Source organism: Poecilia mexicana, unplaced genomic scaffold (assembly GCF_051168715.1).
Source record: "Poecilia mexicana isolate PSO_F unplaced genomic scaffold, ASM5116871v1 scaffold_9, whole genome shotgun sequence".
Lineage (NCBI taxonomy): Eukaryota > Metazoa > Chordata > Actinopteri > Cyprinodontiformes > Poeciliidae > Poecilia > Poecilia mexicana.
Window position 1 is genome coordinate 33847831 of NW_028263378.1, and position 21688 is coordinate 33869518.

General features: G+C 39.3%; 1 protein-coding gene and 1 long non-coding RNA gene across 3 annotated transcripts in view; one reads left to right on the plus strand and one right to left on the minus strand.

The window, feature by feature from the left end:
* Positions 1-21688, plus strand: part of abca2 (ATP binding cassette subfamily A member 2) — a 142322-nt gene that overhangs the window by 36475 nt on the left and 84159 nt on the right. For both annotated transcript variants that reach the window (XM_088009186.1, XM_088009187.1), the window contains exons 3-9: positions 6323-6434; positions 8239-8405; positions 12139-12260; positions 15664-15777; positions 15989-16147; positions 16646-16867; positions 20060-20418. In XM_088009186.1, the coding sequence (XP_087865312.1) occupies positions 6323-6434; positions 8239-8405; positions 12139-12260; positions 15664-15777; positions 15989-16147; positions 16646-16867; positions 20060-20418 (1255 nt within the window). The remainder of the gene's footprint in view (positions 1-6322; positions 6435-8238; positions 8406-12138; positions 12261-15663; positions 15778-15988; positions 16148-16645; positions 16868-20059; positions 20419-21688) is intronic.
* LOC148157804 (uncharacterized) lies at positions 5726-17991 on the minus strand. Its single transcript, XR_015764352.1, has 4 exons — positions 17307-17991; positions 16619-16683; positions 6348-6414; positions 5726-5882 (listed from the first exon to the last, which is right to left on the minus strand). It is a non-coding gene; the product is annotated as an uncharacterized LOC148157804 (long non-coding RNA).

A 21688-nucleotide genomic window follows, 5' to 3' on the forward strand; every position in this document is an offset into this window, starting at 1 on the left:
GAGCAGTAGTTTGTTGTCCAGGAAAGCTCACCTGTACCCAAGGACAAATCCTCCATGTTTAATATGGAGGAAGACGTCCAAGCCAAGGGTGGGAAGTTCTATAAAACCCCAAATGATTTCCATTTTCATCCCAGTCCTTAGTGCTGACTCAGCGCCACACCTGGAATGCTTTAAACGGCACATTCTGCCTTTTTATAGTTATTTGCTAAATAAACATTCTATATATATTTAAAAAGGAAAGAAGACATTTTTCAGAATTGGGGTGTCGAGATAGTGAGGAATTTCTCAGAATAGTTTCTAAATTGCCTGTCCCAGTAGTTTATTACTAAATTAGAATAACTTCTGTAGTTATGGCAACGCTTTTTCTAGACTCAGATTTGTCCTGCGGGTGCATCTTCTGGCCCTTGAATAGTTAGTTTCTGTCAATATTTAAAAAAAAAAAAATCTTGTTTTTAATTAACAATTTGATTAAATTCCAATTTCTTTAGAAGAGCAATCATCAAAATGCCAGTGCCTTTGAAGGTCTTTGTTTTGACAGTGGACATGATGTAAAAGTTTTAGTTGACGTTGTTTCTATATGAAATGATCACATGTGATGTGTCAACAGAGATTCTTTGACTGTAGCAGTGTGACCAGTAACCAGTTTGAGACGTGTTGTTGGCTCATTCCTACTGGTTGGACTCTGATTAAAGTTTTTAATTGAGTTAATTGCAGGGTGTGTAATTAAATAATTGGATTTGAATAAAAAATCTATACATCAATAAAATAGGCTCTGCACACTTATGTAGCTATTTTAAAATTTTTAATAAAAATAATTGCATGACTTGTAAATAATTAATCACAATTCATCGCGTTTTAATAAGAAAAGATGACGCTGTTTCAGGCTGCGATAGCTTCACTGACAGATTAACTCCTTTTAGCACAACTTGAACACGACGATAGTCGTCCCAACAGAGGACTTTTTGAAGCAGAATGAAGGCCAACAGAATCAGCTTAGTCATCCATCGCTGCTGTTTGCAGATGCTGGTTGTGCATTACATTTACAGTTAATCAGAAATGTGTGAATACCAAAAAAAGTGATTAATTGCCTCAAAACTTTTAACACATTAAAATCAATGTAATTAATCAAAATGGACATGTGAAAGTCCCAGACCTTGTTACTTCACTTTGACTGTAAGTCTTGTTGTAAGAGAATGTTGCATCCTGCCCACTTTTATCCAGAATAGAAGAAGCAGTGACTTCTGATTTTGCTAAATTTTAATGAGATATTCTGCTCATGAGAAGCTGTGTCTGCATTTAGAAGTGGAGTTCTGCTTAGCTTTTTTCATATTATCCTACTTAATGTCTGTCATTTAGGACTGCATAGTGCTATGAAAATGTTTTTCCCCCTGATAGATTTCTTTTGTTTTTGCTTTCTTAATGGACTTAAATGTTCATGTCTGACAAGGACAAGCAGAACAAATGGCAAAAGTAGTTTTCAATGTTTGATTTTATTGATTAAGGTAAAGAAACTATCCAAACCAACCCAATCCCAGCCCACAACAACAGCAGCTGTCTCCAAGGTTTTTACCTTCTATTCGTTTTGGCAACGAATTCTGGATTTCAAATTGTTTTGACGGTTTTATAAACTTTTCAGATTGATGGCAAGCAGCAGTTACTTCTTTAAGGTCATTGATATTTCAGAACTTACAGACATCATCAGACTGATGAAATGAGACTCTATTTGCTCTGTGTCCTGCTCTGACTCACTGTCAACAACCTGCAAGCTGCTTCTTTCTTCTTCCAGTAGGGGGACTACAGAGTGTTTGCTGCTCTGACCTGTCCAGCTCTGCTTTTTACTTCAGTTAGAGTGGTCTCTTTGTATGCGTGTGTGTGTGTGTGTGAGTAACTGTGCAGACAACAGTTTTACTTGTAGGTTTTTACTCTACCTTTATACTGAGCTATATTGCTGTTTGGTTGTATTTTGCATGTGTTCTGTAAGGACATTGTTGTCTCAACATGTCTTTTATTTGATCTTTTCATTGTTTGCTTGCAGTTGAAACCAGAAGTTTACATATGCCCTTTTCTCCCTGTCTGAAATGAAACCGTTTAGATCAGTTAAAATGACCAAAATTATTAGTATCTGCTAAATGCTACACTAATTAGATAACATGCAGCAATTATTTATGAATATCTTCAAAATCAGAAGTTTAGATACACTTCCTCAGCATAGCACTGCCTTTGAACTGTATGACTTGGACCAAACCTTTTGAGTTTTTGCCATTAATTTTCTGGAATTCTGGTCCATTCCTCCTGACGGATCCTTCACTGTCAGACATCTGGAAATTGTTCCTAAGGATGAGTCAGACTGGTGCAGCCCTTCAGTTCTCCTCCTGATATTTTGGCTGATTTCTTTTGATATAGAGAAGTTTGGTCTGAATTACCCTCAAGCAATGAGAAAAAAGGGGTCTGTGTCTTTTAAGTCAATGTAGCTACATTTCTGGTTTCAGTTGTATGTCATTTAGTGATGTGACATATCTTGTCACCATCCTATGCAGTAGTTTAGTTTTGTTCAGATCAATCCTTACTGGATTCTTTTTAGCTTTGGTTCCCTACAGCGCCCCCTGTTGCTTGCACCGATTGAACGGTCGCATCCAGTTGATGCGCCTTTGTTTTTGTTCTCTCATCTTCCCTCTGCCTTCTGTCTGCTGTTCTTCCTTTGTTTCTCTCTGTCTGTCCATGGTTCTTTTCGTTCCTGTGCATGATGCATGTTCTCAACCTGTTGGACGGAGCAGTGTGTAAGTGTGTTATGAACAGAAAACTGTCCCTGGTGACGACACATAAATCAGGATGTGCTGTCCTCCTCTGCCTGTGTGACTTTATCTCATTGTGTATCTTTGAACTAAATGTTGTTTAACCTTGAATTTACAAAAACGGTCATTCAGCAACACAGCAAGCTTTTGTCTATAGTGCAACATAAAAAAATGTTGTTTGTGAGTTAGAAGGTTTAAAGTAGCAACAGAAGTCCAAACTTTGTGTGACATTTCAGTTTAGCCTCAGAGAGTCAAGGAGGATTTTCTAGTCTAAACTCAGACAGTTGGAACTGATTCCAGCCTGAGCAACCGGATGGCAATCAGGGACTTCCCACCAACAGCAGTGCCAGTCTCAGTGGGATTGGAGTGAGAATCGGTACACTCACCTGATGATTTGAGACCAGCAGTGTTTAATAATTGACTCAGGAACTGGCTGACGGATCCGGCTGCTGCTGCTTTGTGTGACACATCGACCTACTTCAGCTCTGATCTGAAGAGACGGGGAGCTCATGTCATTCCACAGATAATCCAACTTTTTGAGAATGTTGAGGCTCAGAGGTTTCAGGGGCGATACTAAAAAGTTTTAAAAACATTTTGATTGGTTGTGGGTCTCCATGAACCTGGTTGATTCAGCCAGTGACGGCAGCCCTGCTATCAGTGGAGAAACACCAAACTGTTCAAGTTTAGCACTGGAAGCTCTCTGACGAGGGAGAAGACCTCCAACTCATCACTTGCAATAGAATCATACAATCTTCTAAAACACTTGTCGTGATTCATTTGTTGTTTTTGCTCCAGATGTTTCCTTTGTGATACAGACGCCTTTATTCCTGTGAAGGATCTGGGATCAGGCTGATAAATCAGACACAGAAGTAACTTTAAACACTATGAAAACAATCAATATTTTATGTAACTGCTGTTTTCATTTCATTTTTCTGTACAAGAGTAGACTGTTGCTCCAACTGAGTAAATGTTTTCTCATGCTTTAAAACAGCAGAAGCTGTTTTTTATGTGATGACTTATAAACAAGTCTTGCCTTTAAGCTGGTCTGTGCTTGCTGAATGACCGACTGCAGCAGTTCTGATTACTGCAGGTCCCTCTGAGTCTCGATGTCAGGATGGTAACGGAGCCAGTCCATGAACTTCCTCATCTCACACTGCATGTTCCTGCTTTCCACTACTTATGTAAAAGATCAGAGTGCAGCCCTACATGGAGGAAGTCTAAAGTGATGAGGTTCATGGAGGAGCTCAGAAAACTTCACCACACTACAAGAAAGATGCACCAACTGGCAGCTTTAACTGTCCAGTTGTTGTTGTGTTATCATCATGAATGGTTTGAGTCATCTAAACGTAGAATAAACTTTGTGTCCAGAAACAAGACCACCAACTAGGTCTAAAAACCTGCTGGCCACTAAACTTCCTCTCTGAGAACATTTGTTGAACATCATATTCTCCATCACTTTTCTAAATAGTAACTTTGATGTGACTGTTTAAAGCAGCAGTGTGTTTTGATGGAGCAGCGCTGGCTCTGGTACCATCCTGTGGTGTGCTTCCTCTTCTCCAGTCTGTTTAACTCTGTTCCACTCAGCAGGATGAAAACCTCATAATGTCTTTCTATTCTACTGATGATGGATTTATTTTCTGTACTTATCCTGAATTCCCTCCTGGATGGTCAAAGAGGACACTCATGTCAGCTTGCTGATAGTTTCTGCAATTTCTTCTGGTTAAAAGTTTTTCTTTTTTGTGTGTGTAAAATTACATTTTATTTAGATTCCTCCTATTCCTTTAACTAAAAGATCGGCTGTAGAAAGGTTAACTTCGTAACATGCAGTATCGCCATGTCGAGTGGGATGTTAAGTAGATGTGTGAAAAGCCATGCTTTATATATTGCAGCAGCTTATGCAAAAATCCAACCATTAGTTAGCATACATTTAATCAGCCTGGAAAACGTGGAGATAATAGTTTTGTTGTAAAGTAAACATGGTAGATGGTACAATGGTGTGAACCTTTAACAAAATGACATAAGACATAAGATTTTTATTAGTCATGTTTCTAGAACCTAATGAAATTGGCGTGATAAATAAATGAAGTCTTAATCAGTCCTGATGGAGCTGCATAAGAGTGAGTCTGATTTCACAGCTCTTGGAGAAAAAGCTGTTTTTTAGCTACATGATTGTGAACTGTGTGTCTGTACCGTTTCCCTGATGGTAGCGGTACAAACAGTTTGTGTCCTGGGTGAAAGATTTATTATGTGATTGAGGGATTTATTTGTTATTATGTGTAACTTTATTAGTTTTGATCAACATTTCTATTAAGTTTATGAGTTTTCCATAACTTTGTGCTCATGTTATATAAAACAGAAACCCATTTTATTAGTGACGGTAAGGCAGGTGAAACCTCTCCAAAGCTCAGTGTGATGCTGGGGGCCAGTTTCCCTTCCATATGGCCCCGAACGCCGCCAGTGTGAAGGACAGCAGTCCAGGGCTCAGAGTTATGAATGATGCATGTTTAACAGCAGACATTGCACCTTATATAAATGTTTTAAAATGGTTACATTTTTATTGATATAAGCAACATTTAAAATACATCTTTTTGGGACCAATGTGGAGTCACCTCCACATTGGGATGTTTTGTTGTAGGTCTACCTATAATGTACTGTAATCTGCATAAGTAAATTCCTTTTCTTTGGGATCTGGCAGCTCCAGCCAATGAGCCCTTATTGTTCTAAATGTGGCTCTCAGCACCACTTTTAAGTAGTATGAGCTTTTAAAGTAAGAGTTTGGTCAACCGAAAACAGGTCGTTTTTGAGGCTGTCAGCTGGATAATGATCTAACGTGCATGAAAAATCAATACAGAAATGGTTCACCAGACACCATTGAATCTGCAGACCTAAAGTCAGTAGAAAGTTTATTGAAGAAGCTCAGGAAGAGACCTTTGCTCTTTTCACATCTTTCCAGGGATACAGATGGTCTTCACTTCTGCTTTTTGCTTTCTTCCATCCAAAGCTGCCTCTGCGTCGCTCTATGTGCAGCAGCAGATTTCCCATTTCTATCAAAGTTCTGGGTAGCTCATGTAGATGAGACGGACGAGTGACCTGGGGAACAATAAAAGTGTTTTTGTGGTCAGATAAAAAGGATGCTTGTTCACAAGAAACCATCACAGTTGCCATGGAAACATGGTACCTATTGGCAAGAAGTGAAATTTCAAGGGCTTTGACCTGCTGGGAACTGCTTCATCCAATGTTCCTGAGAAATGGAGGCAGTTTATGTTGAATAAGAAATAGTGTCTAAATGCAGCGCTGACATGCAGGAGCCTCTCTCACCACTTCCTTCTTTCTAACACAACCACAGAAACTTTATGTTTTTTCATTACTGTCTAATCCATCATTTCACGATATGACCAGTTTTACTTGATCTTTTTCTAACTCTGATCACCTCTTCCTTGTCTACCACTCTTACTACTTCTTCCTTTATCTCTGGCTTTTCCTGCTTTTTATTCCTCCATCTTTTTTCTGCTTCTTTTTCTTCCACCAAGCTTTTTACAGTGCAGCGCCGCTCACCTCAGCCGGCATCATTCCCATCATGCAGTCGCTGTGCCCAGATGGACAGAGGGATGAGTTTGGATTCCTGCAATACAAGAATTCTACGTGAGTAGAACGGAGCACAGGATTTACTCTTAAACGTTCTTGTGTCACTTTGTGTTTGATTGTTTTTTTAGCATTAAGTACCACTATCAGAAAAGCTTAGACCAAAAGTGAACTGATCAGCTGTTAAATACCACCATGATATAATCCAAGTTCTCGTTAAATGAATTGCCCTTGAAAAGGTGAAATTCTAATAGGATTTAAATCTGGATAGAAAATGTTGTTGATTTGCTGCTTGGTTTCATCACACAGGTGGCTGTGTGACAAAACTAGGATTGAAGCGATTAATCAGATAAATTGTGATTAATTGATTATTGAATTGGTAATTGATCATTAATTGGTGTCACACACACATAAACAGGTCATTTGCTGAAAGAGCAACACAGTCAAAGCAGTAATGAAGCCAACATAAACATTTAAAATGAAAAACCTTCTTTGTGTGTTCTACCCAGAACTCAAGCAGCAGTTTTAGCTTTACCTGGTTCAAATTCTGTAAGGAAAAATAAAAAAAGGATAAATAAATCTGCTATTAAGTACCTTTTGATATCCAATAATTAATCAGTTAGTCCCAAAGTAATCACCTAATAATTCAGTGCTGCAGAAAGGCTTGGAGCTCTTCACATGTTGAAGTTACAAGTGTTTTTAGTTGCAAATGCAGCCTTTGCTCCAAATGATCAAGCTTCACTAAATGAATTGCATCTTAGGAAATAAAATATAAATTTTCTGATTTAAAAAGGAATTGAATTCTTTATTTGCGTTTTAGTGCATTGCTAATATTGTCTAAAATCGGCTTAAATGCTTACTTGAAAAATCTGCAGAATGTGCCAATTTTTTTATCCATTAATCATCAGAATGATTGATAGAATAATCAAATACTAAAATACTCCTTAGTTCCAGCCCTAGATACAACACTGGACATGAAAGCCAGTGAGAAAACATCCAATGCTGTTTGTACTGGCTATTTTCCATCCAGTACAAACAGCAGTGACCTTCTAGTTGACTCATTATCAGGTTAGTATAAAGCCCAGGGTTCCTGGAGCGCCCATGTGCTGCACGAATGGTTGAACATCAGAAAACGATGAAATGTTAAAGTTGGGTTCTGTGATGTCTGCTGATGTTCAGACATAAATGTAAATGCCTTAGTAGGTTGCTCTTCTTTTCAGTGAAGACATGTAACACTTTGCGTTCTTAGTTTGCACATTTTTTTACTTCATTCATGTTTTTGTTTTTGACTCAAAGCATTTTTTTTCGCAGTTGTGGAAATTCTTGCTAAATTAACAGTCTCCTGCATTTTTCACACTAATGTGCCTTTGTTGCAGATTTTCCACAAAAAAGGTCATGATTTTTTTGTGAAAAATAAAAATCATGACCTTGATGACTTGAAAAAGTCATCATGTTTAAGTGACTGATGGCTCCCACCTGCTGGTGGCTGTTTTTCTTAATTCCACTGTACTGTTGCCTCAATCCTAACTTGATGTCAATTTCTAATCCGTGATCAATATGGCAAGTAACAAAAAGTCATATTTACCCTTAAACATAAGCACATCAGAATCCCATTGTTCTCCATGAGTGGGGGAAAATTACTGCAAAATTCTTTGCAAATATTTCTTGAATAGCTCTGCAAGATGAGTGATTTTGATTGCAAATAATCATAAAAACAATTGTGAAATCCTGGAGGGACTGGTCAAAGTAATTACATTAACAAGACACAGGAGAAGTGAAGAATATCATGATGGGGATAGACTGTAAACTGCCACGTTTGATTGGAACCAGGACCTGACCATGTTTCATATCCATCTGGTTCCAGAGTGACTCAGCTGCTGGAGCGAATCAGTGAAGTGGTTGAACAGAACCGCCTTTTCACATCTGACAGACCAGGTTTGGGTCAGGATCTGGAGACCCTGCAGCAGCACCTGGAGAGCCTCAGCGCTGCACCTTTACCGCCCGACTATGGCTTCAACAGCAGCAGCCAAGGTCTGACTCACTTCAGCTTCACTTTTACCAATAACAAGCTTCCTTCTTTCCCCTCCAGGACGGGATTCCTTCTGCTGGAACAGGTCCAGGTGTTTTCACAGAGCTCTGCCCTCAGAACCAATACTCACGCCTCCCACTGACAGACAGAGCTGGATCCAGAAGTGGAGCCCAGACACAATCTATCCTTTGGGTGTTTCATTGCTCATTGAGATGTTTATGACAGTTATATATTCTTCACCCAAGGCAGCAAAATTAGGCTTTCATTGTTTAAAAAAAGGTGTTGGCAGCCCTTTTCTCAAAATCATTTATTGATAAGAAGCTCAATAACTGTAAGGTGAAACCCATATCATGTAATATTACATCACAAACTGGGACTTTTGGTCATATCGAGCAAGTCTAAGTAAAGACCAGTCTCCTCCACATCAGCAGCTCTCTGCACAGATTAATCTAATGGAAAGCAGGAAATCCAGTCTGGTCTATGTGAACCTTACTGTTTGATTTGCATATTGGAACTGAGCAGCTCCCCACATCTTCTAAACACTAGAGCCATGTAGTGTTTAGCAGCTGTCAGTCAGTCCAGTATGTTCCATGACAAAAGTCAAAAGGATTAAAGAAAACAGATTTGCTGGAATGCATTCAGCCTTCAGTCACATCTGGGCTCTAACCCGTAGTCACTCCATCCCCTGTGCTAAGAGACGTCCTCTGCTTTCTCAGCTAGAGCTAACAACCACATGGTCCTCAGTCTAACTCTTAGGTATGGTGCATTCACTGACCAGAAAAAAATAGGTTTTTGTTTCTAACTGGCTAGTCAGCTGGAAATCCAGCTTCTCCGTGTGACTGATGTTGTCTTGGTGACTCGGATATCATTACTGTTGATGTTGCTGAATCTCATGACTCAATGTGTAACCACAATAGTAGGTGGTTTTTACCTGTGGTGGTGTTTACTCCAGATTCCCTCAGCTTCACACGGAGCATGGTAACTAAGCTCACCAAACCACACTAACAGGTCCAGCTGTTCAGACACCAGATGTGGCCACCAGACTGATCCAGCTGATTGATAATCTTCTTGGAGTTTTCTTCCCTGAAGGAACAGACTGATTTTCACCTGCTGCCTTTGCCTTACCTCTGGCCCTCATATTCAATATGATACAAGCATATTGGACATATCCGGTGTTTGTCAGAAGAACTAAAATTAGCAAATTAACTGTGTAAACATCAGTACCATTTATCTAAAGTCTATACACAGCAGAATAGCAGCTGGAGCTCTAGTAATCCCTTTGTTCAGGACAAAGACAAACACAAGGACAAAAATAAAATAAAATAACCACTGTTACTCACTAGGTTTAGTTATTTAAGTTTATTTAATCAAGGACAGCACAGTAATCAATGTTGCATGATAAAACAAAGCAACCATTGTTGTTTTGTACAAAGGTTATCTAGCCAAAGCCTAATTTGCCATCTCTTTACTTGGTTGAACTCAGTGACTTCATACTTTCACATTAGTGAAAGTATGAAGTCACTGAGTTCATACATTCCAAGTAAAAACAAATATCTGTCCTAAAAAGTAATAATACTTTGAAGATGTCAAAAATTGCTGTTTCTACACGTCTGAAAACCCTACAGACCTCTGACATCTGACCTCTAACATAACCCTATGTTATGGTTCAAGGGCAATCCCAGTTGACTGATTAGATCAGATTAAATGAATCACATCATGTCATTATAAACTGTCTGAGCAGAACAGACTAAATGTGGCTTTTAAAGCAGCATTTGAGTTAATGCAGAGACCTTTCAGTACATTATGGACAACTACTTAGCTAGAAATGTAAAAACTATAAACACGTAATATGTATTAAAATTGATCTGTCTAGTCTTTGTATCTTAACATTCATTAAAATCATGTTCTGTAATGGTGAAACATAATCTCAGTCAGTTCTCTATTCTCTAAATTCAATTCTATTCAGTTTATTTCTATAGCAGCATTTCACAACACATCATCTCAAGGCCCTTTGCAAAAAGAAAAGCATTTCAATTATGTTCCAAATTATTCTGATTATCAATCAACTCAGTCAAGTTGAGTTTATAATTAAAATAGATAAAATGCATCTTCTTTCTAAGGAAACCCAGCAGATTATATCAAGTCACTAATGGAAAGAAACCTCCAGGAGAGCTGAGGCTCAGAGTTATGGGGGATTTTTCAGCAGTAATGCGAGAGCACACATTTTAAGTCTAAAAGCAGGATTACATGTCTTTTGTTCTCAAAACTTTTAATACTTTGCTTACATTTTCATTTTGAAAGCAGGACTTCATGTCTTTCTTCTCAAAACGTGTATGTTTATACTCAAGCCTTTTGTTCTTGTGCTCTTGGAGAACTCTGATCGCTTACAAAACCTCCTGCTTGTTTTTGAAACAAAAATGCACAATCACCTGGCAAACTCAGCCATTGGAGTGAAAGTGTTGTACTGGGTGCGTTTGTTTCCTTCTAGAGGGTGTACCTGTGTAAGGGGGAGTGTGGCTACTGACTATTGTTGTAGGGAGAAACAACAACCTCAGCTTTCTGCTCCATCCATCTTCTTCCGCTTATCCAGGGTCGGGTATCTTATCCAGACTTATCCAGACTTCCTCTCCCCAGCCTCTTGGGCCAGCCCATCTGGGGAAATCCTAAGGCGTTCCCAGGCCAGCCGAGAAAAATAGTCCCTCCGGTGTGTCCTGGGTCTGATCCAGTGTTCCATGACCAGGACGAAAACCACACTGCTCTTCCTGAATCCGACGGACCCTCCTCTCCAGGACCCCTGAATAGACCATACCAGGGAGACTTAAGAGTGTATCACTATAAACAGTGTTGGTGCTGCACTGCTTCCCTCTCCTAAGATGCCAGATGGTGGACCAGAATCACCTCAAAGCCATGCTGAAGTCTTTCTCCATGGCCTGTCCGAACTCCTCCCACACCCGAGTTTTTGCCTCAACAACCTCCCGAGCCTCATGCCATTTGGACTGCCTGTACCCATCAGCTGCTTCTGGGGTCCCACAGGTCAAAAAGGCCTGACAGGACTCCTGCTTCAGCCTGATGGCATCCCTCACTGAAGATGAAACCCCCAATGGGTTCAAGGGTTGACGCATCCATCCATCCATCCATCCATACATCCATACATCCATACATCCATACATCCATCCATACATACTATGATGTAACATGGTTGATCAAAAGGCTGTTGGTGATCAGCAGCACACTGCTGGTGGATATTTAGTGTAACATGGAGCAGAAAGCTGCGGTTGTTGTTTCTCCCTACATCCAGTGGGTGGCGCAGGTTACTACAATTGATAGTAGCCAATCTAGAAGTTACTTTCGTTCTAGCCACACACCCACTAGAAGGAAAACCAGTACAACACTTTCATTATATTGGCTAAGAGGTTGACAGGCGACAGTGCATTTTTGTTCCAAAGGCAAGCAAAGAGTTCTGCAAGAGCACGAGGAGAAAATGTAATGTAAGCAAAAGTATTAAAAGTTTTGAGAAGAAAGGCATGTAATCCTGCTTTAAAACTGAAAATGTGTGCGCTCAAATAATGGGAGAAAACTTTCCTCATAAAGAATGTAGACAGAAGACAGAAATGGATCAAACATGACCTGTCTGTCCTATTGAACACATTAGTTTAAAAATGCCATATACCAGTGCTTATTAATAACTTGTACAGGAAGCTCAGCTTTAACATGTGTGTTGGGGTGTGTGTGAAGGCTTCCCACTGGCTGCTGTGTTGAAGAACCAGGAAGGTTTCCAGCAGTTCTTGGTCAGGAATCTTTCCCTCTCCAACTCCACAGCAAGCACGCTGCTCAACAGCTCAGTGAACCTCCAAGAGGTGAGTCAGTGTTACTGCATCACACTGATACCAGGTAACTGCATACTCATGACCTCTGGAACTTCCTTCTGTTCATCTGTAACTGGAATATCACGCAGGATTGGATCAGGATGGTTTCATCTGAACAAACACATGACATGATTTAAAATATTGTCCAAGCATAAGCGTGCTAACATTCCACTCCAAATAACTGAAATTTTGATGTTTGTTTATTGCAGTTCATTTTATCTAGTTAGGTTTCATGGGAAAGTTCTTTATTATGAAATCTTTCTGTAACCAACCAATGGTGCAGAGGAAAACATCAGATAAAGAAGCCATGATGGAATAAACAGCTGAAACATGGATGCCATATATAAGCTAGGATGCTTGAGCTTTATTTGCAACACTTGACAGGCTCACAAACCCTCCTATGACATTTTTGACTGAATTTCAATCTAATACAGCCTGCAACCAATTTTCCAGCTTCTTTTGAGATAAAATCCAAAAGAATCAGAGGATTACTCTGCACATCCACCCTAAAGCCGGTACCTATGCTGTGCCCAAAAAAAAACAAATACAGGAAAAATGACCCAATTTAAACTACTTAACACTAAAAGCCTAGGAGAAATTTTAAATCAATTAAGCTCCAGTTCCTGCTGTCTTGATGTCCTACCCACATATTTCTTTAAGAAGTTCCTGCCTGTCATTAATGATCTGATCCAAATAGTAAACTCTTTGCTCTCATCAGGTGTTTTCCCCCAGGCTTTGACAACAGCATTTATCAAACCATTGATAAAAAAGAGCAATCTGGACAAATCAGTACTACAGAATCACAGGCTGACCTCTGACCTCCCATTCATCAGCAAAGTTATTGAAAAAGCTGCTTTAACAGTTAAATGGCTTCCTAATGATAACCAACCGCTTTCACTCCTTCCAGTCTGGTTTCTGATCTCACCACAGCACAGAGACTGGCCTAATCAAAGTGTTCAATGATATCCATATAAACACAGATGGTGGGAGAACCACAGTGCTGGTTCTGTTAGACCTCAGTGCAGCTTTTGACCCTGTTGACCACGACATATTACTGAATCAACTGGAGAGTTGGGTCGGACTCTCTGGTCCAGAACTCAACCCAATTGTTACATAAACAACAGGGATTTCTTTGTTTCAATTGGAAACAGCTTCTCATCAAAGAGGTCAGAGGTCACATGTGGTGTACCCCATGGTTCAGTCATAGGACCCCTCTTATTCAATATTTATATGCTCCCACTAGATCAGGTTATAACAGGAAATTAGATCAGCTACCATAAGCAGTCGGCCTTCTATCACCTGAAGAATATCTCCAGGACTAGAGGACTAATGTCTCAGCATCTAGAGAAACTCATCCATGTTTATCTTTAGTCACATTGATTCCTCCAGCAGCATCTTCACAGGTCTGACTGAAAACATCAATCATCCAGCTGCAGCTGATCCAGAACGCTGCTGCTGCTGTTCTGACTAAAACCAAGAAGATAGAAAACATCACCCCAGTTTTAAAGTCCTTCACTGACACCCTGTAGCTCAGAGAACAGACTTTAAAATACTGTTAGTTTGTAAATCATTAAAGATCTGCTGCTGTTGTATCAACCTTCCAGACCCCTCAGGTTCTGGTTCTGCTCTGCATCCCCAGAACCAGAACCAAACATGGAGAAGCAGCATTCAGCTTCTATGCACCTCAAATCTGGAACAAACTTCCAGAAAACTGTGAAACAGCTGAAACACTGAGTTCCTTTACATCTCGACTAAAAACCCACCAGTTTGGAGTTGTATTTGAAACATATTGTAGTACTTGTAAGCATCTGCTTATCTCTGCATTATTTCCCATACTAACTAGGCTGATCTGAGTTTAAGTGCGTTACAGCTAATTTACTTCGTTAATAGAATTCTGCTTGCAGCGGTTGTGTGTTCTGGGGGAATGTTTTTGTTTTTAGTTCTTGATGCTCGCTGACTCTGGACCTGTAAAGTTCGTCTGCATCGGCGTTAGAGCACATAAACTATCCAGTTGTACTCCGGTTCGGTTATCGTCATTAAAAGAAGATCAGCATTATTCCTTCCTGGAGTGGTCATTATCCTGCACCTTTACAATCCATCCGTGGCTCCTGTTAACAGTATTATGAATTTAATGATGGCACTTGACTTAATGTAATATTTTGATTGTCGATTCTATGTTGCATAACTTTGTGTTTATGATGTAAAGCTCTTTGAAATACCTTGCTGCTGAAATGTGCTATACAAATATATTTGATCGATTGATAGAAAATATGAACCATGTTTATTAATATATGTTGAAGAGGGATACTACAAAAAAAGGGAACTGTCTGTTTTAATTAAGATTAGCATCTGTCATTTTCTTTTTAGAATACTTGACTTGAATGACCCAAGAGCAAATTTCCAACCTTCAGCTGCAGGTTCACTTCCTGTTGGGCTCTGCCTGCTGCTCTGTGGCAGTTTTCTAAACTTTTACATTTAAAAAGTCTGTCTGTGGAAAGGTTGCACTCTTTACATAGTGAGTGGAACATTTACAGTGTCTGGAACGTGTGTGAAGTAGAAATTTTAGAAACAAAGTTAGTCATTTTAATACTGTGGGATTTCTCCTTCAGATGATAAAACTATATTTTAATCCCAATCAGCTGAAATGGTTCAGCATTATGATTAGAGCTGCATAGCATGTGGCATTTATTAGAACCAAAAAGCCTGAAAATGGAGTGTCAAAATCTGCAATAAAAACTCAAACTCTAATTTGATTATATTTATTCTGTGAGGAAAAAAATTCATGTGAAGAAATAAATGTTTTAACAAAACAGTCAGTGATAGGCTTTCTGGTGTCCTTTAAATTAAATGTAACCTAGAGTGTTCCTAATTTAAATCATACTTTTTTTAAATTGATCAAAATTTATAGGAACTTCTCGTTGGTAATCTATGACTTTCTATTTCTTTGGGGATTAAATATGAAGTGACACAGAGAGCCATTTCTCTCAGCCTCTTGGCTGGACCAAACACTGGTGAGACAAAGCTGAATATGTGGAAGAGCAGCTCAGCACCACTGATGTAGCAGGTGGAGTATGAACCTCCACCTGTTGGAGGATGTGTGATGCTGTTGTCTTGTCTCTCTTCCAAAGCATCTGAGAACCTTGCAGGGCATGGCGTTAAAAGTTCTATGAAGCACTAGAACATCTTCAGTCGACAGCTGCTGCCAGAAAAAATTAAGGGAATCAAATGTTTCTTTTATTTTGTGAAGGAATATCCTTATTGATTACTGATATGTGATTTTTATTGTTCTGATTTGATGGCAGTTACGCCATCCATCCATAATAAAGATGAATAACTGAAGAGTTGCTGCCATCTTCAGTACAAATCATTCTTGCTCTCTGTATGGCTGCTTTAGGTCTACAGTCTGATCTTTGATAGTTCCCTCAGAGACAGTGGAGGGCCAACCAGCTGGATTCATGGACCAAAAATCCTGAGTAAGAAACCTGCAGACAAGCTTCTGCAGATTAAGGTGAGTATCACATCATCAAGGTCCAGCTTATGGGAGAACAGCAGTCTTAGCTGCTTCGTATCGCTTCACTGAAGGGACTTGAGAATAATTTTTCCTCTGACCATGATGAAGAGTTTTTCATTTTTAATTCTTTCGTATTACATGCCAGAGTGAAATAAACCTCAACAATGCATGCTTTTCATGAGCACCTCTCCATCACCTGGTGCTGCAGGAGAAGCTGCTGGGTGGTGTTGAGAGTATGGATGGAGGGGAACATCCAGGCAGAGCAGCAAACAGGAAGGCTGTGGTCCAGATCGTATCCTGGGCGCTGGGCCTGTCGGCCGCCTCTGGCAGCCGGGCCGAGCAGCTTCAGGGGATCCAGGAGCTGGAGGTATGCTCATCTTTTCTCATGCATTTCCCTCATTCACCTAGAGGTGAGACCAGGTATTTCTAACAGTTTCTCCATACCATTCTGATGTTAACTCAGGCAGAGCTTTTACCAAAAATAATTTCTTTACTGCTAAAAATTAAATTATGTGGGTAGATGAGTAACAGAACTGGGCTTCTCTGTCGCTTTGTTCCCATATTTCAACAATAAAATAATAATAATAAATTAGATAAAGGGAAACTATACCTCACAGAACTTATGTCTTGATATTGACAGGTAAACAAAATGATTTACACGCTATAATGTCAGTTCCAAATATGTAATCAATGGTTTCTACCTTTTCTTAAATAAATTAGCAGCAGCAATCACTTGCGTTGTCATTGACTTTACAGCAATCCCTCATGCAGAGCATGCATGACAGAGCAGATCCACACAGAAACAGGAGAGCTGATGTGTGATTATTTTCTACATTACCTGCTAGCAGATCAAATGTTTTTCCAGGGAGTTCTCTTGACTGGATCCATGCTGAAGTTCCTGACCTGTGGGGAGCGAGGCGACATTCAGCTCAGAAAGATTCTGCTGGTTCCTGAGAAGCAACAGCCTGCACTGCAGGCATATCACAGCCTAATGTGCAGCCGAGAGGAGGGTCAAAGGTCCGAGCGCTTCAGACAGCTGAGCAAGGAGCTTCAAGAGCAGATCAACACTCAAAGTGTCGCTGACCAGGTACTTCCTGTCTGTTAGAACTGGACTGATTTGGTCACATGGAATTAAATGAATGCTTTTCTATTCTAACAAACTGAACTGAATGAAGATTTAGTCAGTTTACAGAATCTGACAATTACATGTTTCTGTGAATTAAAATATATTAGCATCTAATGTTACAATATAAGACGCCCCAGATAGCAAAATATGAGTGACAGAACGTTAGGCAGAAACATTTAATCCACGTAGAAGCCTGACATTGAAACGAAATTGAAAGTGGTCGGTGACTTCCATGTTGAATCAGCGTTAGGGTTTCAACCATAATTTACACTATATCAGTGTTGATTCAACCATCATCTGAATGTAGAGCTACATACACATTTTGGTTCATTTTATGTTAGTTATATTAATATTGATTCATGTACATTTTTTGGTCTGACAGGTCTACATCATAACATACCATTAAAGGTTTCTTCACTGGTGTTGCGGCCTTCTCGTCTCCAAAAAAAAAACTATATTCCAACCAAGGCCGTGGGTGTTAACAGGTGGTTTTTGATTTGAACGCACTTCCTTTTATTTGTTTGAAAAAATATATTCTTTATTTCTTGTAAAAATAGCGACAAAATAATTACCAAAAATGTCCTACAACTTAGTCAAAAATGAAAGTAAACCTAATATGACGTTTCAAGTACAAAAGGTGAAAAGTGAAAATGAAAGTGGTCAAAAAATCATTTACAAAACCTCCCATCCACACACCAAACATTTGCCAAACCATCCCTCCACTCAGGACCCGGTGTGTTTTAATTACTTAAATTAATGGGAGGGTCTAACCAATTACCAACATAATCAATTCAAATATACAAATTAACTACAGATTGTGGATCTAAACTTAACTTAAATAAATTCTAAACTTCCAAAAGTAGAAAACTAAATTAGTAGAAATTACAAGTTGCAAACATTACATAAATGGCCACCACAACTGGTGTTAAACAATTTTATTGGAAGATCATGGGTATTATTTCGTTCATAATTATCTTACATAGATAAGATAATTTATCATCTTATTTCCAACGACGTGTGTACACAAGCTTCAAAAATAACATGGTACTAATATTACATTACTTAAGAAAACAGGGATAGATCTGTAAACATATTTTGACTGTCAGAACAGTCTATTGTCCATGGAAGAACAGAGTCCATGAGGTTAAGCTTTGTACTGTATGAACCAGGGAAACAGTACAAGTTGGAGTAACACAAGTTTGACTCTGGTTGGCGTCACTTTGGTACCTTGATGCCTTCCTCCTGTTCTGGCGCATAATGAAGCCACTTCATGACAGTTTCCTCGACAGCCAGCTTTGGGTCAAATTGCAGAGCAGGGGCTGAAAAACAAATTTAAGAGTGAGAAAGGCGCCGGATAGAAAGATGATAAACATTTCAAAAATTTTGAAAGTCATTGAAATATTAAATAGTGTACTGGTTATAGGTCTGAGAACAAAAACTATACAGTTCTCCATGTACACTCAGTTAAGCTATTAAGTACATGCTAATGAATATTCATTAATATTTGTCTTAATGTTAGTTGACATATATTACATTTACCCATCAAGCTGCAGCATAGCATAGCATTTATGATGCTGAACTCATGTTAAAATGAGGCGATCAATATTTAAAAAATAAATAAGTGTTTATCACAAGATCTAAAGATAAAAACTCAAGGAGGACCAGGGTTGATTTAACACAGAAACAGAAAAATAGAGCAAAAGGTGATTTGTACTGCAGCTGGAAAAATTATTTACAATATTTACAGGATAAACTTTCATTAAATAACAGGTTCAAACTTCCATTAACCACAAACATGTCCAAATAAACAATTGATTAAATTCATTCAAAAATGTCCATATGCTGATACCAATCCAAGAATCAACAGACTGAATCAGTCGTTACCAGGTTTCTCCTCACCTGCCTTACATGTTTCAGGTGTTTCTCTTCTGTCACACCTGGATTGAATCTGTGGGTGATTAACAGTCTTCTGCAGTTCTTGATGAGTGCAGAAGGTCATACAATCATCTGAGTCAGCTGTTGTAGAATAGAGGCACATGTAAGTAAATCAGTAAGCACATCATAATAAAGAACAAGTGATTTAAAGCCCACCTGCAGCAGCCAGTCCTCAACATCCTTGTCCACCACATGCCCTCCCAGCCCAAACAATCAGCCCCGTCCTACTTTCAAAAACTGAAATCCCACAAAATCTCATAGGATTTCATACTTTGGCCTAAAGTGGTGGGCAGGATTAAAAAATGGAGGGCGGGGGAAGGATGAAAAGGAGGGGAGGTTGGGGAGGAGTACAAGGAGGCAGTGGCAAAGGGGGGGAGGGGAGAAAAGGGAGGGTAGATGTGGGTAGGGTTGTGACAAACAGCATATTTTAATTCAAAATTGATTTTCAGTTTTTCCCAACCCTGGTCCATAAGTCAAACCTATCTGCCTGTTTTCAATTCTGCAAAACCCTGTTAATCAGCCATCAATTGAAATCCTGTGTGCTGACTTAGGGAAATACCTAAAACCTGCAGGTCAGTGTGCCTGAGGCCAGTGTTGGAAAAACACTGGATTAGATGTTGGCATTTCAAACAATAGAATTCAACCACAAAACAACATGGATTCAATGACATCTTCTCATCATTGGTTAACTGGCAAGAACTGGATGATTATTTGATGGTTGATCCATCGTCAGTTGTTGACCTCAACCATTCTGACTATAATTCAACGTTGAATTACCATGGTGTGCTATCTGGGACTTAATAGCTTTGTGTACAGAAGGCAGCAGGTGGCCGTTTCTGTAAAGCAAAGAGGAAACATCTTGCTGTCTGGATAAAAAGCTGCTCTGTTTTCTGTTTGTGTGAAGGGAAATGCTTTGGAGTTTTCTGACCTCAATAGATGCTCAGTCCACAAATCAATGTTTTTGTGTGACACACAGTTTTATTTAAGAAAGTGACAGGCTTATGGAATGGCTGAAGAAATCAGTCTGCAATCCCTGATTGTCCTGATTTTATTGAGTAAAAGAAACCCTTACAAAACAATTTAAATGTAACAGATGAATAATATAGATTTTTGCATCATGTTAAAAGTAACGGAACAAAGTAATTCTCCTCCAAGGAAAAAAAAACATTGTATTGGTTTTTAAATGTTATTTTAAGTGACCAAAGTGTGACTCTGTAGCTTCATGTGGAGCAGGCCGGCCCTGTGGCCCCCCTGTCCCAGTCCCAGCTGGGTGCCCTGCTGAAGGACCTGGCTGATGTGGAGAGGCTCCTGAAGGACGTGGACCTGCTGTCTGGACTGGCTCGCCTGCTCCCCAAAGGAGCATGTGCCGGGCAAAACCCAGTATCCACGAGCAACGGAACGTGGCCTCTGAACACCACCACATGGAGCATCAACACAACAGATGTTCCCAGAGAAGACGGAGAGGAGGGGGCAGAGGGCGGAGGGAAGAAGGAGGGGGAGGAGAATCCTCACTCTCAGTTCTCAGCGTTTGTTCAGCTGTGGGCAGGACTGCAGCCCATTCTGTGTGGGAACAACAGGTGGGTGAAATCTCAACATGAGTCAGTGAAGGCTCCGACTGAGAGCAGGACCAGATAACATTATTTTATACTAATGCAGTCTAATGGTTCTGGAATAAAGTCCAAATTAAGAAATTAAAACTGGGTCAAAAAAGGTAAAAAAAATAAAAAAAATCAATTACCGGAAAGTCATCAGCTAGTTCAGCAATCTATTATTTATTAACTTAAGCATAGACTCAACAAAAGGCCATTTGCTTAAAGAACAGTTCATTCAGACCTAAGGAAGGAAGCCAAAAGATTTTGTATTTAAAATGAGCAATTACTTAAATATTTTCCACCCAAAACTCTTCAAATGGCTGTTTTAGCTTCATCTAGTTCAAATTTAATTAAAAACAAAAATCTCCTACTCAGCATCTTTTGCATCATCCCCAGGTCAGAACTATACTGTGCTGATGAAAGTGTTGAGCTCTTCACATGTTGATGTTAGAAGTGTTTTTAGCTGCAGCCTTTGCTCCAAATGATGAGACATTCACTAAAGGAATGCTCTTATTGCAGTTTAGACAATAAAATATTTTTCTTATTTAAACGGATACTTAATTATTTGTTTATTTGCATCTTCTTATAATTAATAAATCAAACAGTTTCTTATATTTAACAAGCACTTAAGCAATCTGATGATAATCTTTGGTCTTCACAAAAAATATTTACTATGTGTCGAAAAAGATTCATTTCTTTTCAGAGATGAGAACAGTTCATTTGAATTTCCTGAGAAAAACTGTTATCCCTGGAAACCTTGCTAAGCCTGGTGGTCGGGGCATGGAGGCGGTCCGCCAGCAACCCACTGTGTTTTTGTATTAAATATGTTAAGTTGACAGGAAATGTAAAAATATTACTGGGTAATTATGTTACTGGAAGACATTGCCAACAATTCCTAAACTCACAACTAGAATCCTAAAACAACAAATAAAAAAATACAATTAAAATAAATATCAGTTATTTGCCCTTCTGATAAATCCAAAGTAAGTCATCAGCTAGTGGATCTAACACCATGTAACGCTGATCACATTTACATCCGGACCATGGCATAAATGAACTAAGCAGCTGCTTAAGCTGCCCTGTCATCATGTACTTCTAGACTCATAGACTTGGAACACAATCTCACTCTGATCAGGATGGAGTTCTGGAGAAGCTCTGAGGACAAAACAGAAGATAGGATTGTAGCCTGTTGCTACATGCATAGCTCTGTCAAAGTACGCCAAAAGGGCTGAAAGCCAGTGGAACATTTCCATGT